Source organism: Macrosteles quadrilineatus, unplaced genomic scaffold (assembly GCF_028750875.1).
Source record: "Macrosteles quadrilineatus isolate MER2022 unplaced genomic scaffold, UCM_ALF_1.0 Scaffold_5__1_contigs__length_97177068, whole genome shotgun sequence".
Classification (NCBI taxonomy): domain Eukaryota; kingdom Metazoa; phylum Arthropoda; class Insecta; order Hemiptera; family Cicadellidae; genus Macrosteles; species Macrosteles quadrilineatus.
Genome location: NW_026542598.1, coordinates 30,929,647 through 30,954,785, shown reverse-complemented (window position 1 = coordinate 30,954,785; position 25,139 = coordinate 30,929,647). Strand labels below are relative to the sequence as shown.

Below are 25,139 nucleotides of genomic sequence, written 5' to 3'. Positions count from 1 at the left end.
TCTAAAAACGTACCTTTCTCAAATACACAAATTATACCATGGGGCCAACTCTTGTTTGAAAGGGACTCAAATAAATTAAACACTTTGCAATGCTTGGTCAAAAAGAGACCGTTTTTATTTGTCTAAGAAAATTGCTTATCACTAAAGGATGAGAACAAATATACATTTCATCTTTGATATCAACAATCATGTTTCCGGTAGTGAAACAATAATAGGGTGTCATAATAAATATCAAATTTAAATAACATAGGTTTAATATCAAGAAGTTCTTCAAAACTAAGAACAGTAGTTTGAAGCTTTCCCAGTTTCTACACACAGATTAAATTCCTAAGCGACAACAGTAATTTAGAATATAGCATCCTATTTGTCTGTATATTCTTGTATGTTTAGAGGGTTAAAGGCCAAATACTGATGGTGTCAAACTAATTTTGATCTAACGAAAATTATAAATAGTAATAACAATAATAATCCATATACTTAGATTTCTTTTAGTTTTCGTTGTTTTATGACACAAGACGTACAGGTAGAACCGATTTTAATTTGATATTGCTCATTTAATAAAATATTTGTAGACTCAAACATATAAAATAACATCAAGAATAACTAATGAAGTATCCGATTTCTAAATATTTACAGTAGATGTACAATTAACATAACGAATCTATACGACCAATAGTCAACCACAGATTCAGTCACTCTTAACACAACCAGCATTGGCTATAAATTCAATAAAGTATGTAACACAATAAATAGCGAATTATATTTCTATCAGGTACACAACTCAAGTGTTTTTATGACTACGTAACACACTTTAAGTCCATTGCTTAATACATGTCTAACTTATTTATTTTTATTTATACGGTTCGGAAAATTTTTAAAGAGTTGTTCTTAGAATGAATTAAAAGTAAATCTGAAAACAGCTTCTTAAATAAAAAAAAAAAAAAAACTATTATTTGACTTTTTTATTTACGATTTAGAATGTTTCAAAAGAGTATTGAACTCATCAAAGTTATAAACAATAAGGCTGGTACAACTTTTTTCAAAATCACAATTATCAAGAATTATTCAATGTCAAAAAGGGAAGCTTATAGCTATTTACATACATGACATAATAAAAATTGCAATTTAAGTAAGTGATTAAAGAGTACAACCAATTTGTAAATCATCCTGAAGCACTCCGGGCTGGTAGGTACAGCAGGATTCAAATCAGAGATTTAAGGTTAACCGATAAAGGTGAAGAGACCGGATCACACATATTATAACATCTTTTGTAAAATACTATGAAATTACTAAATTTAACAGAGATGTTCATCCAACGACTTGCATTCATATAATTCAAATTATATCGATAACCACATACAGAGACTACAGACAGAATAAAAGAGACAACTCACTCATACCGCACAAGTCCCATTCACTTGTAAAAATATTTTATACAAATTTTCAACATTTGAACTACATTGTCATGTGCATGATGTAGATAATGGGCTGCTTCGAAATTGATTTTAAATTGTATTCTAATAAATAAACACCCACGTAATTAAGTATTTAGCAAATTTTTTTAATAGAGGGGTTTGCAGAAAATTTATAGTAATGGTTTTGCCTAAAGGGTTGTAGTTCTATACAGTGGTTTTCGTTAGTATAATTTATATAAATAAAACTAAATTAATGCAATGTAATTTTAACTTAGCATTAATACTGTATTTCTATTCAGAAATCTGCTTACGTTGGCATGCAATAGTTTCTCGAAATTTTTGTTTGACTTTTTTAGGGTATTAGGTTATTTTAAGATGTTTTTCATTCCGAGGTTATTCAAATTTCCAACTTAAGATACCAATTTAGACTCATAATCACTAGGCACAACCAATCACCAAAACAAATTCTCTCTAGCTTTTGTTTTATTGATTTAGAGTAGCTATTTTATTCAAGGTCGATAAATATCCAACTCAGGATACAAATTTAGTCCCAAACCTTATTGGTGATAATTTTTCCTTTTTTACCACAACACTAATATTCCAATACAACCAATTTCAAAACAGACCATTTTCCGCACGCACATCTCCAATTATTGTAACACAAGTTCCACCGAGTCGGTACTACACTCACTACCCAATTGAAAAGTAAAGTTCCCAACGCCACTGGACACTGTTAAAGGTACTCTACTATATCACACTTAATAGCAATGTTCGGGCAAGACGCGATCGCGGCTCCACGCCTCTCTGTGAGCAGTTTTTGAAAGATTGGTAGAATCGCAAGGTCAAGTAGTTCACCTTCTGACACAGCCCCGGCTAGAACGTTAGGGGTGCTCTGCACATGCGCCGGAGTAGGCTTCTTCAGAGGTCTGTGACAGCACTTGTCACGGTCACGGTTGCGCTCGGAGGCCGTTCTCTGGATCACTGAGACGTCCTCGTCCGATACTGGGGAACAGAGGAGTATTAGATGAGTTTTGATGATGATATAGTAACATATTGACATAAACCAGTCACTAACACTCAAAAAAATCTACTTTAAGTAAGGACGTGTAAAAAGTCCATCTCGAAGCACTGGTCAAGTGTGCAGGAAATACTGCAAACTTGGGTTACTAAGCATGGCTCGGGGGACCAAACCTAGGGCTTGATTAAGAGTCGTCACTATTAAATTTGCCTTATAATAAAGGAAATTTAAATGAGTTAGGAGTGTTAACGGAATCACATATTGGTGGAAACGACTATATTGAGCGTTATCAACTGTTATCTTATCTCATTTCATAATAGTTGGACTGGTGTTGCCCCGGTCAGATCACTTTTAACCTTGTAAAAACCATAAAGGTTAAGTTAGGCTAGGCTAGGTATATACATTGAGTATACCTACCAAACAAAACATACCCATGTCGGAGGGGGGGATTTACATAACAATCATTTGAATGGGACAAACTGTATTTATCTATTGAAAACCCCTTTAGCCACTGCCCTTTTCAAATGAGCTAAAATGTTGATGAATACGTGCTCATACTTTTAGACCTGCTCATAAATCGCTCAGTTGCTTGGGAATTCAATAAGGTGCGACGGATAAAATTTGCGTACACAGAGGAATTAGCTATATTTGTCATGAACATGTAAACTAACTTTAAGTTAGGTTCCTGGTCTTAAAACAAACAGTCTTCAAACACCACCAAATGCGATCTTGGTTACTTTTGTCGCATATTATATTTTAGAGTAAAATAACAAGAGCCTGGATCTTACTAATTTCTTTAATATTTTATTACATTGTTAGAAGTAAAAGAGCATTCAATTATTAACTAAAAAATAAATTAATTAATTAATAGAACTGGCTTGACAATTTTAGTTTAAAGTAACTCTAACGTTGGAACACTTTAATGTAAAGTAAACTCAAACTAATACAAAGATAAATACTAAATAGTGAATAGGACACATTTATTTTGGCCATTAGTGACATATTGTAGGGTCAAAACTAGTGTTATAAATTTTACAACATATAAAAAGGATTTTTGTATAGTTCAGGATTAAAAACTGAAATTCTTCGTCACCGAGTCTTATAAAGAAGGTTTTCACGGTTTTTACGGTATCGTAACATATACTTACCATATTTGGGGTATGCAAAACACGACAATATAGTTTTCTCTTCTTATTTATAAAACCATTTGGAAGAAAGGTAGGCCTACATGGTACCATTAGTTTTGTATAGAGAGTAAATTAACACACGCTGATATAGTTAGTTCGTGTGTTTGGAAAGCAACGCAGGTATTACCCCTAAAGCCAAAAAGCAATACCAACATCTCTTGCGTAATAAGCTAGGAATTTCAATAAGGAAAACGTCTAGCTTAACTTCAGCTGAAACCTAATTATCTTTGACAACTTTCATAAGCAATGATAAATAAACTTCTAGCCTTATTGTTTCAGTACTTTATAGCTCTACGTGAATTTAAAACTTACTTTTCTTATCGTGTAAAGTCAGAGATTGCATACTCTATTCTAGCTTAGGTCTTTGTGTTTAAAATTGCCGTCAAATAAATTATGTATTTAGAAAATAACTGTATTAGCAATATTTTTTCAATTGAAACCCCTCAGCTTACTTCTTTTCTAGAAAATATGTTTACCAAATGTTCGTTATTAAAGATAAATGTAGGTTAAAGTATATCGATCACCTTAAAACTGATTCGGATGTAGGTCTTCTGCAAAAGAACATTAAGGCTTCATTTAATTGTTGCAATCTGCTGCTCTATCTTTTATTCCCTCAAACACGCTTTTGACTATATGGAAGACATATACATCAGCTAACTTCTCAAATATACCTTCAGGCGGCGATGCGTTATTGAGCAAACATCTGGGGCGGCAGTGGCGCTGCGTCAGCCACAACTCGTCCTGGTGCACAAACGTGGGGTGTGTGCGGCGGCCGGGCACGCTGGTGCGTCGCGGCGCGGGTGGCGTGTGCAGCAGCGTGGGCGGCCGAGTGGCACTAGAGCGTCGCCGTAGCGCCATGGTGGCTGAGGAGGGTGGCGTTGGTGGTTTCTCCTCCCAGGAAACTGCCTTGTTAGGTGGCGGTGATGGTAACCGCTCTCTCAGTGAACTGCTCTCCGATATCACTGCTAGACCAGGAGACACTGGTACTGAGTCATCCAACGCTATTGCTGGGATCTTACTTCCGAAGGTGGTCTTTTTTCTGGAAAATACATACAGTATGTATTTTGTAAAAATTTTTAAAAGTATATTTTAGCTCTGGAGACAATCCATAGATCAACAAGGCTACAATCCATCTAGAAGGCTATCTAGAAGTAGAGTAACAGATTAAATACATTTCTGAGTCACTGGTTGGTGCTATGAGTTGTTTTAAAAACATATATGTAAACCCCTGGCAGTATTTTATATTCTATCAAGTTCTTTGGTGTTTTGTTTTGTTATGAAATTTTCATCATACAATTTTTGGGTACGTTCTGTTAGAAAAGGGTTCTTGGGTTTGGAAAATTAATCTTTGACTAATAGATTATACTAAAGACAGTTTAATGTTTCTTAAGTGAAACTAATTAGTTTTTCCGACCCAATTAACTATTTATTGGCAACGACTCCTATTTTTCTTCATGGCACCTATCTCATATTAGGATATTAAGATGAATAGCAGTACAAAACCTTCATTCCGTGCAGTCCAACTACGTGCAGTTTAACTTTGGCGCGAAAAAAATTGATGTAGCTGACCGACGTGGATGGAATGAATACTCTTCAGGAGGGTTATTTTGGAAAACTTATTTAATGTAGGTTTTTTACTTCAGAAACTTTTAGTTTTCCCACCTTTGATCATTCTACATATCACAAACACATGTATATCTTACTTCTGCACAGGAGCGTCAATCAGGTTGACATACTCGCCGTCCTGGGAAGAGTTGAGAGAGCACAACGAGCTGACGTCAGTAGTCTCAGTGTGTGAGGGTGCTGATACAGTCAGCCGCGTGTTGTTGGGCTGGGTCAGGTGCTCATCTAGAAATCATCGTCAAGCTCGCAGTTCATAATTAAATAAAAATCAATGCGACTCCCTTCCTTAAAAAAGGCTTTTACCGAAACCCCGGATCTGACAGGCCCACGGGAATTTTCACAAACGCATGTTGGCAACACTGTTTACTTGGGGGATTCCATTCCCCAAATACCTTCCCCCCTTTTCCTCCCCTACCTGTTGATATATTGTTTGTTCATTTTGAGTGGGTGACGCGACTTTGGCAGGTCGTCTGTTCATAACATGCCCGTCTCAGAAGCCTAGCGTTAGTGTATTTTAAAACGGTGTCTCACAGGCCCAGGGTTTCGGTTTGTGAGTTTCAAAGAGGGGTGCATAATTTTCAAATGGAGTCTTACAGGCCCAGGGTTTTGGTAAAAGTGTTAACATTCTGTTTCTAATGTGGACAATGTCCCAGTCTTGATGAAGGGTATTAAATTCTTTATCGGTTTTTGCGTTTGATATTGTATTGTCTTTTTTGTCACCAACCGAATGAAAAGTAAATGATAGATTATGTTTGCCTTACAGCAGTGATATTAACGTAACCCCACATTTTAGAAATGTATCAACTATAAAATAATATTTTTCTTCCAATCCAAACATGTCATGTTAGTAACATGTTTGGCTGTGTCATAAATTACATACATTATTGAAAAATTTGATTTACTTACCATCTCGCCTAAGCTGGCCTACGTCCTGCTGTGGAGGCGCTAATCTAGTCTCGTCTGAACCCATTCGTCTCAGGAGAGCTTGAAGTTCAGCTTCCCGTTCCAACAAGATCTTTCTACATCTTTGATTTTGATTCTTTGCATCTCTCAGTCTCTCTTCCAGTTCCGAGGAGTCTCTTCTTTTGGTCCCCATCGGTTTGAGGGTGGCCCTGATACGTTTGTCGATAGCACCCTGAGGGTTTCTTTTTAATTCTACCAACTGTGGGAAATGTAGACTAAATTAGTTTACAGACCCAATAAAGCAGGAGTAAAAGTGAGTAAGTTTCAGTCCCAGAATTTTGGGAATATATCACTAGCTATTTCTAAAATTTTAATGAAAATGTATAAAAACCATAGTCACCTATAAATAAATTCCAGAGCAAACAGATACATTTAAAAAAGTGTAAAAAATGTGCTTGCCTTCATTTATGGATTTTGCCATGGATTTTGATAAAACCCTGCTTTGAAAACGTTAATATCATTATCAAAAATTATTCAACTCTTTAAGGGCGGGTTTGACACTAACTAATATAGTAACAAACAAATAGATCCTCGATATCAATCCTTGTCACAAAATCTGCCAACCTCAAACAACATTTTATAAAAGAACGAATTCGCAAAAGGTTAAATAAATTGGTTAGTGGAAAAACCAGATTTTACTTTCCTGCTTTACCTTTGGCACAAAAACAAGGCAGAGGGTGGTGGTGGTGCAGAAGATGATGAAGATGGAGACCATGACGAAGGAAGCGTCTTGCTGGTCGGAAAGCACGAAGGAGATGGCGGCGCCCATGACACACATGAGGACAACGTTGTAGACGCTCATGCCGACGTACTTGGAGTCGTTGAGCGCGGGTATGCTGACATGCCGCGTCTCCCATGCCAGGAACGCGCCGAATATCTGCGGCATGATCATGTATCAAACATGCTGCAAGATGCTAAATTTGGCAATATGGTTCATCCTGAGCTAATCTATGATGTTAGAGTCTTTAGTGTCGTATATTTAAACTCTACAGTGTTGAGGTAGGCCTACTTAAAATCATTGGACTCAGTGCTTTGGGTATAAAATCCACTCAATATCGTTTTGGCACTTTATAGTATAAGAATAATAAGAATAAGAATATGTTAATTGTCTTTCATGCTACATAAGAATTAACAAAGTAAAATATACAGCAGAAATACCAAGTCACTATTCTAAGTAGGCCTAAGGGTAATATCACATTTTAATGATTTACTATAGCAAATTCGATTAAGAAAGGTTACGAGACAAGAGTGACAAAAGAGGGTGAAAGAAAGGTCTTTCGAGTGATTTTGGAAACTCAATAGGTGAAATAAAGAACTCCAGCTTAAAGTGAGGGCCAGTATAAAAACTTTAGAAGAACAAATTTAAAAAGGCATTCTCTATCAAGCTATAATTTTGTTAAACAATTTAAAGGATTTTGCCAGCCCTTTGCAAAGGATGAATTAAAACTTAGAGTTTATTTTGTGAGAATTTTCTTTATCATTTTTACTAACGATATTAATATAACATAATGCAGTGATGTTTAGATGGAAAGATGCTCTAGCCTGTATCAAATAGATGAGAATTCCGGATCAAAATAATTAACTCCATCTTCATATTTAAAAGGTCTACACTCGTCATGTTGTCCATCTAAAAGCAACAAACTTTATTTATTGTAAATTAGTGGCTTTGCTTTGGAATGGAATAATATGAAAATGGAATCCTTGTGTACGGGTCCCCTCGTATATTCATAATAGTATGGTGTTTTTAAAAGTCACAGCTCATTGAATCCTAATCATACATGAGTATTTATGTTAATTGAACTCAAAACAGAAATGTCAAAGTTGACGTACCATGAGCAGCCCCTTATAAGCGTAAATTGAACCGACGAAGATTGTCATGCGATTGCTTTGGCAGTATTCATTCTCCGGAATTATAATGATGTCTTCACTGTTCGGGTGCGACTGAAACAAACAAGTTTCTTTAAAATAGTTATTTCGTTAATATTCTCACCATAAAGTGTGTCACATGACGAAGGTACAGTTGACCTAAAAATGTATCTAGTTTTGATAATAAATTTAATACTATTATTCTCTAATGTGTATTTGAGAAATCTGCTTTTTTATACCCTAATTACTACTGTCAATGACTACGAACTATTACAGTAATAGTAAAACGTTAGGAGTTATTTTCGTTAGGAGGTTCATACGTTTTGGATAGGTTTTTTATCTTGAAATAATCATGGTGGATTTTTAGTTAAATTTGTGTACTTTAACATCGATCAAAATGTTAGATTCTTTTACATGAGTTACCTTTTCCAAGCTTGGAATATGTGACAAAAACAGCCCTTAATAAAGAAATCACTAACCTTACGTTATGATTTAAAAGCTATTTTAGAAACTAAATTATTTTTGTAAATTAAATCCTTTCATTGATAATGAAAACAAATTTTAAATTAGAAGAAAAAGTATAACATATAGTTTACAACTTATGCAAGTACCATGAAACGAAAAAAATAAGGCTACAGACTTATTACACAAGCAATTAAACAACTAAACACTTTTATAAAATAAATTTCTTGGTGTTCATTACTAACTTGGCTGTACAGTTATCCAAAATACCAAATCCCTTGATTATAACTGCTTTAAAACTTGTAAAAGTGGGTTAGCAACAGTTCACCTTTTGAATGTAGACTTTACTCACGTAAGGTTCCATCTGCTTGGTGTCCCGGTAGAAAGGATCTGTGACTTGCCACGTGGTCATGATACCCATGTCTATGACAAGTAGCACACCAACAACCATAAACAGCTGATAGTCCTTGATCACCTACAGTGAAACAGCTGGTTAAATACATTACACAGGTTGCCTTTTTTATGGCAAGTATCACAACTACCACTATCATCAGGTAGTAGACCTTGGTCATCAACAATGAAACAGCTAGTTAGGGGCAAAATAAAGGTTTAAATTTTTAACAGGTATCTTTAATCCATTACTATTATCAGATAACAGTTTTTAATTGCCAGGATAAAACATCTGGTCGAAAACCAAACAAGATGTCACGTTTTGATAAGTAGTTTTTCTAATATTTTGATCAACAGATACTTATAAAAAACAAAACCTCAAGCAACCAAGCAGTGGAAGGAGTCCATAACTATGAGCATCTACATAGTAAGTTTGTAATCTCAGTTCTTAATGACACAAAACCTAGTTATTTGTAACATCAATAAATTAGTATATGTATGCCAAAAAGATTATACAGTAAAAACAGAAGATGGTAAAGTAATACAATGGTAATACAGTAAATGTTATCAATCAAAGTTAAAATATTGTATCTCAAATATGTTACTATCAATTATCGAAAATCCGAATGATATCAGATAGAAATCCACATTTCACAGTTGTTTAGGATAATGGACCCTTTACTGCAATGAGTAGTAAAATATATTTTGGTTGATTATTAGTAACGTAACTGGTGGATAATGGTGAATTTTAGACCACGTATCTCCCCTAAGCATATATATTAAAATAAGATAAAACTATGTAACAAACTTTGTAAAATAAAAACCAACGAACCAAAAATATTCTTATTACTTTTGCCAAACTAAATTCGGTAATGCACAGTAAGGTTTTGAAAATAAATACTTTACAAGGAATTATTACGGCATTTAGGAATGATTAAGTAGGTCATCAACTGAAAGTCTGTTAATGGTTCTCATCTAACAGATTTTATCAGTTCGTGTGACACAGGGGTATAACGGATAATCAATAACCGTTTACTGACTAAATCATAAGACATGCTACTAAAGTTGCCAGACGTTTAGGTTTTTATTCATAGTTTAATAGTTGGTCATTCGATTCGAGTCTTTGCAATTGAGGTGAAAAATTAAACCAACTTGAATTGTAATGTTTACTAAAGATCGCAGGGGTTACTAATACTATTATAGTTTGGTACATAACAGTTCACAGCAAACTATGATAACCATTTACCTTTAAAAAATTATCTTGTAAATTTACAAATAATAGGCTAAACAATCCACCCTAGTTTGGAGTTTGGTTTATCATAAAAATGCTATGACATACCATTTTAGCATGAATAAAATTATATGTATATTTGAAAGCTAGACCATCTGCATAATTTATTACTTTATCTCAAAACTGTAGTAGAAATACCTGAAATAGCATATGCTAGAATACAGGATAAAGTACCATGTAGATTATTGTAATATTCAGTCTTTTTGTTTTGGATTATATATTCTATTTCTGTTTGTTAGAATATTGATAATGTTTAAAACGCCCCTTTATGTGGCAAAATCCGTAGTGATCTTACAATATAACATATAAGTGATACATTTTCTTTGCCTATTTTAAATTTAGATTCAGTCAGAGAATCATAACTACATAACATTTTTATGGACAATTGAATAGCAATTAAATATCGACAGGTAAACAGATATATAAAATTATGTATACATGTAATATTTGATCAAACAATCAATTACTGATTGGTTTCGTTTACAGTCATTGATGTAAGAGTTCCACAGTTGAAATAGTGTATAAGAAGAACCATTCTTACCTTTTTGTTCAGCTTGACATCGGTGAATATCGAGTGTACCCGCCACGTTTTGGAGAACATGGCACCAAAGGCCAGGGAGAAGCCCGCCATAAGCAGCCAGGCGCGTGCAGTACAGATGTAAGGGAAGGCGTGCTCACTGGTCAGGCGGGAGTCCATACCAAGGAAGATAACACTGCTGTACGTCAGCATGCATCCAACGATGATGAGGTTGTTCAGGTGCGGTGACGACATCTTGATGTACCTGGTCCGCAAAAGCAATAGTTGAGCTAACAGTCTCTGCATTTCAAAGTAAGGTGTCTTACGAGTGAGGCTCTCATTTATCTTTTAGTTTCCTAGCATTTATAAGCTTACAGTAAAGTTTCGTAATTTTTATAGGGTTATAAATCCTAACTATTTACTTCCTATATATACTCACATACACCAGGTTACCCGCCACTAATAAATTTAATGAAGCTGGTCTAAAGTTTTTCCCTTCAAATACCATGTTTTTTTATACGTTTAAATCACTGTTTGCACTTTAGTTTTTTAAATGTAAAGATTAGTGCAATAAAATGGTACTAGATCCAACATGTTGATAAAGTTGATATTTATCTCATTTAAGTATAAAATTGCAAGAAAATGATTTACAAACCATACGGTGCGTGACATATAACACCTTTTATCAATTTGATCGTCCGTATCCAACAAATTCAAGAAGGGTTACATGCTAGTAATACTTATTTTCTTCAAACTCATAAGCTTACATTATCATAATATTTTCCCTGTCACACCTTTTACAAAGTTGATTCTCTTGCAAGTCTATATATAAATATTTTTTATTTTAGTTTCAGCCTACACGTCCTGTACCTCTGGTTGCGATACTTGATGTTGATGGCGAGGAATACCGCTGCCATGATGATACCACAGGACGCAGTAGCTGCCAGAGAAGCGTAGATGGCCAAGTTAACATGTGAGTGCTCGAACTGTTGTAGAGTCCTGTCTTTAGGAGGTCCTCTCCCATCCCGCCACCAGATACCCTGGCCTTTACTCAGGTCAAGTTGTTGAGTCACGCCGTTGAACTCTCCTATCTTCACCTCCTCCCCGTCTGGAAAATTAAATTTCAAAAGGTACATTTTAATGTAAGAGGCGACGATAGAAACGTTGTAACTTAGTGAATCTACTATTCTAATAATTTTATAGTTTCCATGTAATACTACAATTATTATCTAATTTTAACGTAGTTCTAATGGATTTTCTAAATTTACTTTTTCAAATTTAAACACCGAAAATGAAGTAATATGTGAAAGTAAATTACAAAAAATTAACAAAAACGCAGTTAAGCTGCTTTTTGGTATGCATATCTTCATTGAACTTAAAAAACTGTATAAACAAGTACCGTTAGGTGTTTTCAAAACAGAGATTAATATATTACAAAATTTACTTAAGAATTTATGAGTCCAACGCATTATTTTGTTTGACAAAGGTTTATAATTAACTTTGTTTAAAATCTTACCACAGTGCCTAAAGTCTACTTAAAAGATTGTTTAGTATTTGATCAAAATATAAAATGTGTAATTTTTCTTAACGAATCATCGTGCTATCAACTATAAAATACCTTATCTTAATCAATATACTAAAATATGCAGTATTCATTGTCCTACTTTTGGATATTGCTTTATATTAATTAAATTATTATTGTTACCTTACAATATCCTGTTTAGTCTTGGTAGACAAACTACATGTTTCGTGGCGACTGCCACATCCTCAGGTTTATCCTCTTTAAAACATAAAACACAGAACACACGTAAAAAAACATTACATTTATTTTGGTACCGTCACGGTGCGTGTACGCGTTTGGTCGGGCCGGTGGCGACCCAAAGCGTCCGGCCCGACGCCCGGCCTGACCAAACGCGTACACGCAACCGTGACGGTACCAAAATAAATGTAATGTTTTTTTACGTGTGTTCTGTGTTTTATGTTTTAAATTGTTGACGAATCTGAGAAGAGGATAAACCTGAGGATGTGGCAGTCGCCACGAAACATGTAATTTGTCTACCAAGACTAAACAGGATATTGTAAGGTAACAAAATAATTTAATTAAAATATACACTTAAATTTTTGTTACTCAAAATGTGTAACTCATTAATCCTATACAAATGTGTAGAGTTAAAATCGTACACACACGAGAACGTACTTTGATACTGTTTCAGCATGATGTTGGCTTTTCTCTCGTTGTCGTAAAACCTTACAGGTCCCTGTAACAGAAAATTCATGTTAAAAAAAATATTTAATACGCCAATTGTAATATATTCAGTATACAGTAATGTATTTATGATATAATGGCACATGTATTTATTGTGTTATAGCAAGAATCATTAATTTGAATTCGTGCTGTAGTACAATTTTAGAAATATGGAACACATCTTGAAAAGTAAAATATTTTAATATATATGTTCATATTTAATAAGGCAAGCTTATGTGTAGTAATTGATTTTAAGTTTTGTAGCAGGAATTTTACATTGTTCAAGATGCAGCAACACAATCTATATAAACGTTTCAACTAAGCATGTATTTAAATATGATTCGTATGAATAGAAACCTTGTTAAAAGTAAGGCAAGAAAGTAATTACAATTTTCATTTAACCGTTGAGTGTCCCTTTTCACAAAACACCGTTTAGTTGTTCGCGTTTGTTTAACATTGACAACAGCTAATTGCAGGCTGGTAATTTCAGGTTGTCGCGACGGTGGATAACGAATTGTTTTCACTACCTAATTACTAATTTAAATGCATTGCACTTTATCTATAATGGCTATGTTGTGTTTTACTGGGAAAATATGGTGGTTAACAGTGTGTTTGAAACCAAGGTTAAAATAAGGGGACTGATTTCACTCTGCAGCTTTTAATATTTGTTTATCTTTTTTGTCCAAATTACTTGGTTGTATACTGAAAAGGAAAATGTTACAGATACTTTGGACTTATATCGAACCTTTTCAAAATACATTAAGCAGTAGATAAGCTTCCTGATTCTCTTTTTGAAGGGCTTGATTGTTATATTATCTTCTATTTCGAGTGAATTACCGACTACTATAAAATCATAAATATCTATTTACATTCAAGGAGTTAACGTATTTTGATACAAACAAGTGAGTTTGGTTGTTAAACTGGTTCTCTCAGTCTGTCATCTAAGATACATTGTTTATTTTTGCTCTGCACTGCACAGCGAATGTGGCATGGAGTATAAGTAAATAGAGGTAAATGGTGGTGGGTGAGTCGGTGGCTCAGTTGGTAGCGTCACGGACTTCGGGCCAAAGGCATCGATTTCGTGGGTTCGGATCCTGGTCTCTGCCACAAACATGTTATCAGTACTGTTCACCTTCGTACTGTACCGGCTTACTCCATTCTGGATACGTTACACCCACAGATCAGTAGTGTTTTTCAACGGGTAAATGCAAAGTTAACCTCTTAAAAAATTACGTACTGTGACTCCTTCAAAGCTGGTGTTCCGCAGAGCCTCCAGAAACAGCTGTTCCCACACCGGGTCCCGGTACTGGAAGTCTATGACAGTTGTGTTCTTCCTCACGTGACGTATCCTGTGCGCCACATGCTGGATGGCCAAGGCGGTCGCCCAGATTCCGTCGTACGTGTACCCATGGAACCTCGAGTACTCCTGGCCTCTCCGAGAGTCGTACTCTTGCCGATATTCGTCTGCGGTCTGCAGCAAAGCATGGGGACGGTTATTTGATCGTCTAAAGGTTTGTTTGAAATGCCCATAGGCATAAACAACATAAGCCCAACCTAGCCTTAACCAATACCCAACCTTACCAAACCCAACCCAACCTAAACTTACCTTACTTAACCTTACCTAACCTAACATAACCCAAGTTAACCTAAACGAACTTTACCATTCCTAACGCCAAGGTGACATAAAACCATGGTGAACCTGTAAACGACTAACACAAAACCGTTTGCACTAATTGTAAAACAAAATTGTATGATTAATTTAATTTTTATTTACCAAGCAAATAAATCCTTGAATCCATAAAAATTAGGCTAAAATTCAGTCTTAATAACCATTGCAGGTCTTTTAAAAATACGTTCCATGCAAACAGATGTTTTCTGAATTTTTTTTACCCTACAGCTTTTTACATGGATTCATATGGGTAGCACATGAAGTAGACACATGACACATGGCACATGAAGTGTCCAAACGAAGCCAAAAATGACACACAAGTTTTATCACACATTCAATAAAAATAGTATGGACTGGAAACTTACTATTAATAAAATACAAGCAGTAAATTCAAAAGCATATATCCTGTAACTTTTTATTAATAATATTCTTAATAAAAACTCATCACCAACTCGTAATAGATGTTTCTTAAGCGATCATCTATATTAGTTAACAATCTTGTAAACATTAGTTTCTCCCAGCATACCAAAAAATACTTCTAATATTATTACAGAATATGTCATAATTTGAAATTACAGCAAAATGTTTAATAGATTTACTATTCGTCCCTGAACTTTTATTCAAAATTATTACAACAATTCGATACCTAAAATCTGTATATAAAAAATTATTTCAAATTAAACCATCGTTTCTCACTGAAAAAGTAGACTTTTTTCTCTGGAATGTAAATAAACGTCTCTTTAAGCCGTATTTCCCTCAGGGCCAAACACAAAAAGTCCCGGTCTCTCCTCCACGCCGCACATTGCATGATTTACGAGTTACGACTCTAAGTAGTTGTTAATCATTCTGAATAAAGGATGGGAAAGAGGTAAAAACAACTGGAATTTCCGAAAGGTTTAACTACATGTACCAGTTTTGAAGAATTATTTTTACCATGTAAAGATTTTATAGTAGTAACTTTAAAATCAACACAACCACCACTTGTATCATTGTAGATTTTATAAATATTTATTCAAAGCAATACATTATTCAATTATAAGCCAATACTTTATAGTTTTACATAATTAACTTACAATAACGCACAGGTAATCTTTTTAGATGTGTTAAGTCATTAAGGTTAAATCTTTTAGGTTATGATATTTTCTTACCGGTTGTTAACTAAACCGGATCAGCGGCTGTGGTTGGTGTAGAAATGACAACTGTGATCAGCTGATTAGCGAGCTGGAATGATCTATTTGTGCTCTAGAGTGTCAATGAGCTATTTTGCGTACTGTTTAAAGGTATGGCAATGTGATCATTTCCACGCAGTTGTAGGAAAATATTATTTTACACTGTAGGGCATTCTGTGAGTGGATTTTTGAGCTACGGTTTTTATGACGATTTGCTACGGCTGGTCCACATAGGACGGCTACTTCAGTAACCAAACAATATTACTCACAATGCCTGAGATGGTGATCTCGCCACTGGTAGCTAGGGGTAGCAGATCGGTGAGTATACAGCCCTCCAGCGCCGCCTGTAGCTGGTCCAGCGGGCAAGGAGCTGTCTCGTCCAGCCACCACCGTTCACTGTAGGTGCCCATGATCAACCACTGGTACTTCCGACCAACCATCCCCACTCTGATAGACAAAGGCAACTAATGAAGGAAACTTGATATTTTATTAATACACTCACCACAGAAAAGGGTATGTAAATTTTATTTGACTAATTTAATTTTCACAAAGATATTTAATTATAAATGTCGGATTCATTCCCAGAAAAAAATAATTAGGTTTATTGAGGACTTCGGTGTGCTGCTATCACCTTCTCTGATAACACGGGGTTTTAGTAAAATGTCAATAGCATTGTAAATTGAGATCGAAATATATCCTCAATCAAGCCAACTAATACATTTTAGGTTTTTCTAAAAAAAAGGAAACAAATGTGCGTACAGCTAGGCTTAGGTTTCAAGGCTCCCATATTCGCTCTTTAATCGTGAACTAGTTCGGACAAATGGGTCGCCGGAAGACTGCCCCCGGACAACTACCCCCCCCCCCCCCCCGAACAGGTTCCTCGGGGGGGGCGGTTGTTTTCCAGTCACGTACACTCAAGTTTCGTTGTCATACTGTTCTAAACTAACCTAACCTAATCAACCAAACTTGCTGTAACATTTCAAAATTCTGTATGATATTCCCTGGATGCCTTTTCTGTTATCAAACGGAATTACTAGAATTTAAATTACAATTACATAGAATCACATTTTGGTAGGGGGGGGGGGTAGTATTCCAGTCGCGGACACGGCTCCCATATTTCGTGACGTCACGTTTCACCTGGGGGGGAGGGGTTTCCGGGGGATAGTATTCCGCATCCCCGGACAAACCACTGTTTACACATTTGTCCCAAATTACATCAAATTTTTACTCATATTATCGTGCTAATGGACACGTATATAAATAAATTCAATCGGTCCCGGGAGTAGGTCTTATACCATGAGACCAACGATAACACTGTAGGCCTAGTTTATTCCTTATGGGAAATTCGCTAGAGGTTATGACTTAAAAAGTTGATAGAATCTTTCTTGTCAAATGTTTCTTGCTGCAAACATGTTGCATTGTACATGTAAGATTAATTTTACTACGGCAAAGAAATACTGAAAGTCATATTGCTTATGTTTCCCAATACGAAATACGCCATCACCTAAATAAAATACAAGTTTTCTCATTGGAGTACAAACTATCGGGTCGAGACATTATCACAAATCCAGAAACCATCGGTGATCAATATTGCGGCATTAAACATGTCACTGCTGACATGCAGTACCGTGTTTTATTCATTAGAATATTTAGATTATTAGTCTCAATTAGAGCAAATGAATAAATAAATTATTCCAGCCTAAATTAGAGTATTGCCTGATTATCTGGAATAAGTTATCATTCAAAACAGTCTATGCAATTATTATTTCATCACCAAATGATGAAATTACCTTCCAAGAAATGCGTGGGCCTGAGTTTCAACTAAGTTTAATTTTATTTATACAGTTAGTAGACATTGTTTACATAAACATCCATGTAAATACGTGCACAACATTTCAAAGTAAATATTGATTATGAACGCGTTGGTGAACATGTTTGAGTGGATTTCCGTTGCTATTGACATACAGTTTAGAGCTAGAATATAAATATTCCCAACTAGCATAATAAAACACTATAATTAACACGTATTCTTTTTAAATGATGTAAATACAATTCGTGTTACTAACTATTACGTGTTTTTGTAGTAATTAACAAACCTGTAAGCCTCGCAGAAGATCGCTCTCGCCCAGCTCTCGTTGAAGTTCCCGAGTATAATACGAATATCCTTCTCCTGTAACTTCAGGATAGCGGAGGCAACTTCGTTGGCAAAACTTTGTGTTTCCGCTATCGTGAAGTTCATCGAGTCCAAGTCCGCAACTAGGCGATTGTGAGCCTGTTAAAATCAGTAATCATTTAAGTTCATCAAAACTAGTACACCTAGAATAATCATGTATGTGTAATTATATTCATATAAATGTAAATATTATAAATTTTCTGACTTACCAATGAGTAGCGGGGCTCGTTTTGATAGATGGTGCCCACTCTGTTCCAATTGAAATGCTGGGCGAGTTTTAATCTTGGAAGGTTGAAGGCGTTTTCGCTAGGCACCACACGGAAAAAGTTAGGGAAGTTATGGCTAGTGAACATCGGATGTGTGTCAGCGTACGACAGCTGAAAAAACATCAAAGTATAATAATTCAATATCACATCAAAGATTTTTCTTGCACAATATTCTAAGAGCCGTTCAAGATAAATTGCACTAAAAGCTGTTAACTTTTATAGTGCTCACGATATAAGGGTTCTTCTTGGTAATATTTTGTTGCTATACCAATATAGACCTAAGTCTCAGTTCCATTGTCAAGTGAAAGAAAATTCTTTGAAAAATGAGCAAAGTTATTAAATGTATTCCTACGTATTACACTTTTTTCTAGCTTTCTATGTGAATGCACGTATAAAACATTTCTCTATGTATGGCGTACATGTATAATGTTGTATTTAATGTCTACTGTTTCACAGAACCTGTCTCTGATATTTTAAGTCTACTATTTTACCAAGCCGATTAATTTACGGGGTTGAATCAATTAATTATTTCACTCTGGTAAACTAGGTTTAAACATAATTGCTTTTGGATATAACAATTATCCTTATTTCAATTTATACCTGTAAGCAATATTTTGTAATGTGATTAGGATGACATTTATATGCATTTAAGATTAGGATGAGTTCGGTTAGTCAATGATGGTCAAAGTTTCTTTTTTTCTTATTAAATATTTTTTTTACATCAAATACCTTGACAGAAGAGTCAGTAGCTTCTTTTCAAGCACTACCAAACAAAATGACGAAAGAGGAAAGTAACATTTAAGGAGTAGCGGAATTGTACCCCCTGGAATTGTACCCCCTCTAGATGTGACGCCAATATGACATCCTCGATCGGTGGGGGTAGAATTCCGAGGGGGTACCATTCCGGCGACCCACATTTAAGCATACCTGTGTGAGATGCCAGTGTTTGGAGGCCTTGGCGATGGGGTCGGTCACTTGAGTACAGGCGGCGCCAAACAACATCACTTTGTGAGGACCATCGTGCATCATGTCAAAGAAGGCTTTTACCCCCACAGCAGCATTACACTGAAACATCAAGTTACAATGAATTTAATTTTCCTAAAAACCAGAGGTATTTACTTGACAAAATTTGCACTTTACACTTTAAAATCTGAAAACATTAAAGCGCAGGGGATAAAAACTATCTACAACAGTTTCAGTAAACTCCTTGTTTTATTAATTAACATGATACATCAGTAGGATCGTATCCACACAACAGGAGTTAAGGCTGTAAATCATTACATATATAAAGACTTTTAAGGCTAATGTCAAACTTGCCTCTAATGTGAACTTACAATAGCTTAAAATATAAATTTTTACATGTCAACGTACACACAACCAACATAGTACACAACCAAGAGAGTAAGAGGGTTAAAAATTTAATGTGTAAACTGAATTTGGCCCAGACTGATACACAGCGCACAGTATTTCACTGACACAGAGTAAAGTTCAACGAACTTTGATGAATCGATGTAAAGTTATTTTTGAAATAGAATAAAATCAACAACGTATCTGGTAGGTTATGAATGATGGGGTTGCATGATCAATAGATATCGGCAGGTAATGCATTTCGGAGCCTGGCAGAGGCAGGCATGATAAGCCTCATGACTGGCTCCAATAACCTGTGAGGATTCCCAGATCCATCATTCACCCTCTCAGCCCCCCCCCCCTACACTCCTGCCAATCTCTCTCTCTCACACACACACACACACACACTAGACTTCTTCACTCTGACACCAGCCCCTTCCAACCACTTAACATATGTTCCCTTTTTTGGGAACCTCTTTTTATGGAGTGTTAATATTAAAAAATATGTACCTTCCTAAGATACCGGTTCAGAGAGTTAAAAAATTATGATTGATGTTAGTTTGTTACTCCAATCGTCTTCGGGCTCAATAGGAGCGAACAAGCAAAACATAGCTTAGCATTAACAATCGACTAGTATTAAATAAACTAATGTAATTATTAACATATTTTGGAGTAATAAACGTATAATATTACCACCACAGTCAAAGTTTATTTATTATAGTGTTAACTTTGGATTTTAATGTATAAGTATACCATTTACCCTTTCACAATTTCCCCTTTTTTATTTACAACCTTCATACACACTTATCTAATTTATTTTACAATAATTTTTGAGAATACAATTCTTCTCTTAACAATGGAACTGTCTGTTTTTTACGCTAAATGTACTACAAATTAAGTAACATGTAAATGCTGATTTAAAATGGAAGCAAATATTGCAAATATTGCTTATAAATACAGTCAGGATAGAAATTAAAAAATTCAGAAAATCCACAGAAATTAATTCCACTCAATCAAAAGTCCATATAACAATAGGAGTATATTGGAGTGCTTGTTAATTACTGTGGTCAAGCGTCAGTGCTTATAATGTCGAGGAAAATATCAGATAATTATCTGTAAGAAAAAACTTTTTAAGCTAAGATATTTTGATTGAAAGAAATAATCTTCGGTTTCACGTATTTGTCTCTTATGTTGGGTTAGTAAAAGTATTTGATTTGTTTCCCCCATTTATAGAACATTTTCCAACACATGTTTCACGATATTGGATTTTCCACACCTTTTTTATTCCAGCAGATACATAGTTTTCAAAGCCTTGAGCAAAAAGAAGCATAAACAGTTTTAAATTTGTAGGTATGTAAAATATATCTAATAGTATTTAAATAAACATTATTAAATATCTTAAGAGTGGTACTGTATGTATTCATTTTTAAATGAACAGTACTTCGTTTTCCTTCGCGACATTCCGATTGAAAGAAGATATACACAAAATGTACTTTTCATATATTGTTTTACTTACTATTATTACACTATGCTTTAGTCGTAAAAACCTGAACATAAGTGGATCAACATTGTTAAAAAGCCTTAAGTTTATATTCTTCAACTTAATAGAGGTTTTGTTGTACACGTAATTCAAACACCAAACTTAATAATAATTAGGTGTAATTCTTCTATGCACCTTAATTATTTCATTAGCAGAAACAAATTACAGTTCAAAAGTAAAATTTAAAATATGTAACAATAAATAAATCATTTCCATGAATGAAAATAATGTAGAGCATTTCTAAGGTAAATCTTCCATGAATTATGGACACTTCAAGACGGAAAGGAGTTGGACGGATTTTCAAATCACAATCCGCCGCAACTGCCTTCCCGACCCGAGGTGACCAAGTCTTCTAGAAGCTTCTGGAATCTTCAAGAAGTTGTTCTAAACGTGAGTAGAAAGTCTTCCAAACAGCAAACAAACTTCACTCTTCTAAATGTGAGCAAAACCCACTTACTGAGTATTTCCAACAACATTGTTTTTGACATTATTGGTTAGCTAGCTGGATTTCTTTATGGCATTTTCACCTCCTGTGTAAGAAGATTGTGGTCGCCTAGACAATAAATTAAAGTAATTTTTTATGGTGTTATTCCAGTTAAAAAGTTCTATTGTTGTTAGTTATAAATAGAAAAAGTGTTAGATAGCTGTAATTTTATATTTATAGTTGTAGTTGCAAACATTTTGTATGGCAAAATAGTTTTCTCCATGCTAAAAATGTGAGTTTGCCAACTTATACAAACGTCCATCCGAGGAAAATCTATACATCGTATTTTATAAAACCAAATTTTTGAAATTGTTTAGACTTATGCGAATTTTTCTGTCACTTTGTCAAAGATAATCATTATTACTGTAATAATCAATCATATTAATTTCCCAGTTATACAGGGTGGTCATAAATTATTGTACACATTTTAAGATAAATAAATAACCAAGCAACCTAGAAACATGGGAATTGTTTCATTAAATAGCAAATTTAAAACAGTTTTATACAGTAACTGCAAAAAACAATTATGAACATTTCAGCAATTATGAAAAGTAATTACAAAAAGACTTTAAAAATCACCTAAACTGTTATTGTAAGTTATGTTCTTCTGAGGGTATGGCCCTTAAGACTGTATTTTGGACACTTTCCAGTCGTTCGAATTGTCTATACAACCATTTTATAGAATTTCTACACAGAAAATTACGGTTATACTCTAAACGAAGCCTTCTTTGAACAGTTATTCTGGTGTAGAAAGGTCCATTAATGGTTTTGCTATACTAACTATGCCATGCTATCCATGCTGACTAGGCCACAACACAAGTCATAACAAAAACAACTTACATTCACTGTTTGAGTGATTTTTGCAAATTTTTTATAACCACTTTTTTCAATTACTGACATTTATATTATTATTGTTTTGCAGTTGCTCTATAAAACTGTTTTAAATTTGCTATTCAATGAAACAATTCACATGTTTCTAAGTTGCTTGGTTATTTGTTTATATAATCTTAAAATGTGTCCAATAATTTATGACCACCCTGTATTTCTTTTCCTTTTTATTTTACGGTTTAAAAATCAATTTTACTTACTAAAATAGAGAGGCATTAATTATCTAATTGCATTAGCTATATAGAGACAACTCTATTTATTTATTAGTTTTGAAAAGTCAACAGAAATAACGATGTAGTTAGTCCAGCCAAACAGTGGTTGTCCCTAAGGTTTTCCCTCCAAAGTGTCCAGCTACACATGATGTATGCCTCCCCAGAGAACTCCCCACAGCTGTTCATCCCTCAGAGAATCAGCTGATGTTTCGTATCTCCAGCGTCTCATTTGTCTCGTTGCTCGGCTCAACCTAAATCGAATGTATACTCCAAGGTTTTCACATTTACAACAAACTATTCAATAATTTTGAGTAGTTAAATAAATAGTGCTAAAATGGTAGTAACACTGAAATAATTTTCGACTGGGTAAAAACTAAATAAAAAAAGTTGAAATATTATATTTCATAACAAGAGTAGAAAGTAAATCCATTACATATTTGAGACCATGTTTGAAGTGCGAGATTTATCGAACACTTCAAATAGTCGAGCATATGTAATATATGGACCCACTTTCACTCGTTTTTTAACGTTAATTTTCGCTACACTACAAAGGATAATGATTTTCTTCATTACAAAACTCATATAACCTCTTAGGTTATGACTTCAATTTAAAGTTAACGTTTACTTTAGTTGTTGAAAATTGAAATAGTTTTTAAAACAATAACAAATATTTGTTTTTTTACGTTGGCAAAAGTAAACGTTACTTTCGCATAGTAAAAATTCCTTTGTCGTAGTATACAATGTAATGATAGATTTTCGCAGGTGATAAACATGCAACGAAAACGTGTCATGTCACAGTAGTGTAGCGAAAATCTTATAATTCCCCATATATTTCCCTTGGATAACATTATAAATTTAATGAAATCGTGAATTTAGCTGTACTTAACAAAGTGTATGTTATAGCATATTTTCAAATTACCATCTAGAATGAAAACCATGACATTACCATACAATGTCATAAAAAGAACTACAATTCTATTCATAACATTATACATGCTTAAGGCTGCAAAACACAAGACCAAAAATATATTCAGTTCTACAAAAGCGTATTCAACAAAATCTTTATGAAATTGAAGTGTAAGTATCCTTATGGACTTGATTTCAGTGATAATTTTTTATATTATTATAGTTTTTGCATGGCATTAAACTGCAAAAAAAAAACCATCAGGATATATCCATTAATATCTTAAGAAATATTTGTTTACTTACTAAATTCGGTATCTTACTCGCAACCTCACTTATACTTTAAATGCAAACATAGGCATTTTTAAATAATTAAATTACATCTGAGCAAGTGTAGCTTAAAATTACTTGTCTGGGTTTTTTCTACCTATATTGCAATTTACATAAGGGGAAATAATTGAAGCACAAACATACTAAATACTCTAATAATTAATACATCAACTTAAGAATAAAAACTAACTTAAAACTTAGCAGGTTTAGGCTTAATGTAGGCAGTATTAAATTACATCAAGCTTGTACATACTTAGTACACAAGACATTTTATTCAACTTGTATCTTCATTGAAATGTATAATGTATAAATGTAAAATTAAATGTAAATGTATAATGTACATAAACAAAATTGACCGTTTTACTCCCCTTAGAAATAGGAATGGATCCAATGAATCGCTTTTATCATGAATACAAAATATACTAAACATTTGCCAATAGGGTAATGTAAAAATCTAATTTAACCTTAAGCCAACATGAATATTATCTTAAGAACCATTAAGGGTATTTTTCAGAGGGCTGCCCCTCAAAAGACGCGCATTGTAAAAACAATGCACTTTAGTGATTAGGTTAGATGTTAGGGTAGGTTAGATGAAATTAGATTATGTTAGTTAAGGTTGGTTCAGCTCGTGTGTATTCGTGCTTTCGTAAGTTCAAGTTCAGTTAAATGTTGGTAGATTTTAGAAAGATTTCGTAAATGTTACCTTGCTTATCATTATTGTAAACTTCATTAAACGATGCTAAGCTAAACTAGCCTAACCACTTGAGGAATTTGTGGAAAGAATAGTAGCACTCTTCTTAAAATAAATATCCATGTACAAGCATCACTACTTACAAAAAACTTAAGTATTTGGAAAAAACATATTCATCCCTACTCAGGAGGGAAGCCAAAAATAGGATAAGGATAATAGCCATACCTGAGTGTCGTTCCACCACATGTGCAGACGGTAGTTTCGCAGGACTTGAGGACTCTCGTTGATGTGGTCCACAGCGAGCTTTACAGCAGGCATAACCCCACGGCCTACACTGCTCTCAGGGATGTGGCGGGCGAACGGGAAGAAACCGGCGATGTAGACGTCGTGACGCTTGTTGAGGCCTGTGGGACGCTGGGAGCCGGCGTCTGACGCGAGACTGACCAGTAGGGCCATGACGCCGAGCCAGCATCCCGTCATGTCCGTCTCA

The 25,139-nt window shown here is 34.6% G+C and overlaps 1 protein-coding gene across 1 annotated transcript; it reads right to left on the bottom strand.

The window, feature by feature from the left end:
* Positions 1 to 91: 91 nt before the first annotated feature.
* LOC128995300 (gamma-aminobutyric acid type B receptor subunit 2-like) lies at positions 92 to 25,139 on the bottom strand. The gene is made up of 16 exons (XM_054420274.1): positions 24,875 to 25,139; positions 19,182 to 19,319; positions 18,198 to 18,365; positions 17,912 to 18,087; positions 16,085 to 16,262; positions 14,215 to 14,448; positions 12,930 to 12,990; positions 11,603 to 11,840; positions 10,757 to 10,997; positions 8,887 to 9,009; positions 8,037 to 8,147; positions 6,859 to 7,083; positions 6,150 to 6,405; positions 5,324 to 5,468; positions 4,292 to 4,659; positions 92 to 2,417 (listed from the first exon to the last, which is right to left on the bottom strand). The coding sequence occupies exons 1-16, from the start codon at positions 25,127 to 25,129 to the stop codon at positions 2,149 to 2,151; spliced, it is 3,186 nt and encodes a 1,061-aa protein (XP_054276249.1). The 5' UTR covers positions 25,130 to 25,139; the 3' UTR covers positions 92 to 2,148.

Coding starts and splice junctions, on each gene's coding strand:
- LOC128995300 (XM_054420274.1), bottom strand. CDS start 25,129: ATGACGGGATGCTGGCTCGGCGTCATGGCCCTACTGGTCAGTCTCGCG. Junction 14,449..16,084: donor AGATCACCATCTCAGGCATT/GTGAGTAATATT, acceptor GCTTTGCTGCAG/ACCGCAGACGAATATCGGCA. Junction 11,841..12,929: donor CATGCTGAAACAGTATCAAA/GTACGTTCTCGT, acceptor TTAATTTTCCAG/ACGGGGAGGAGGTGAAGATA.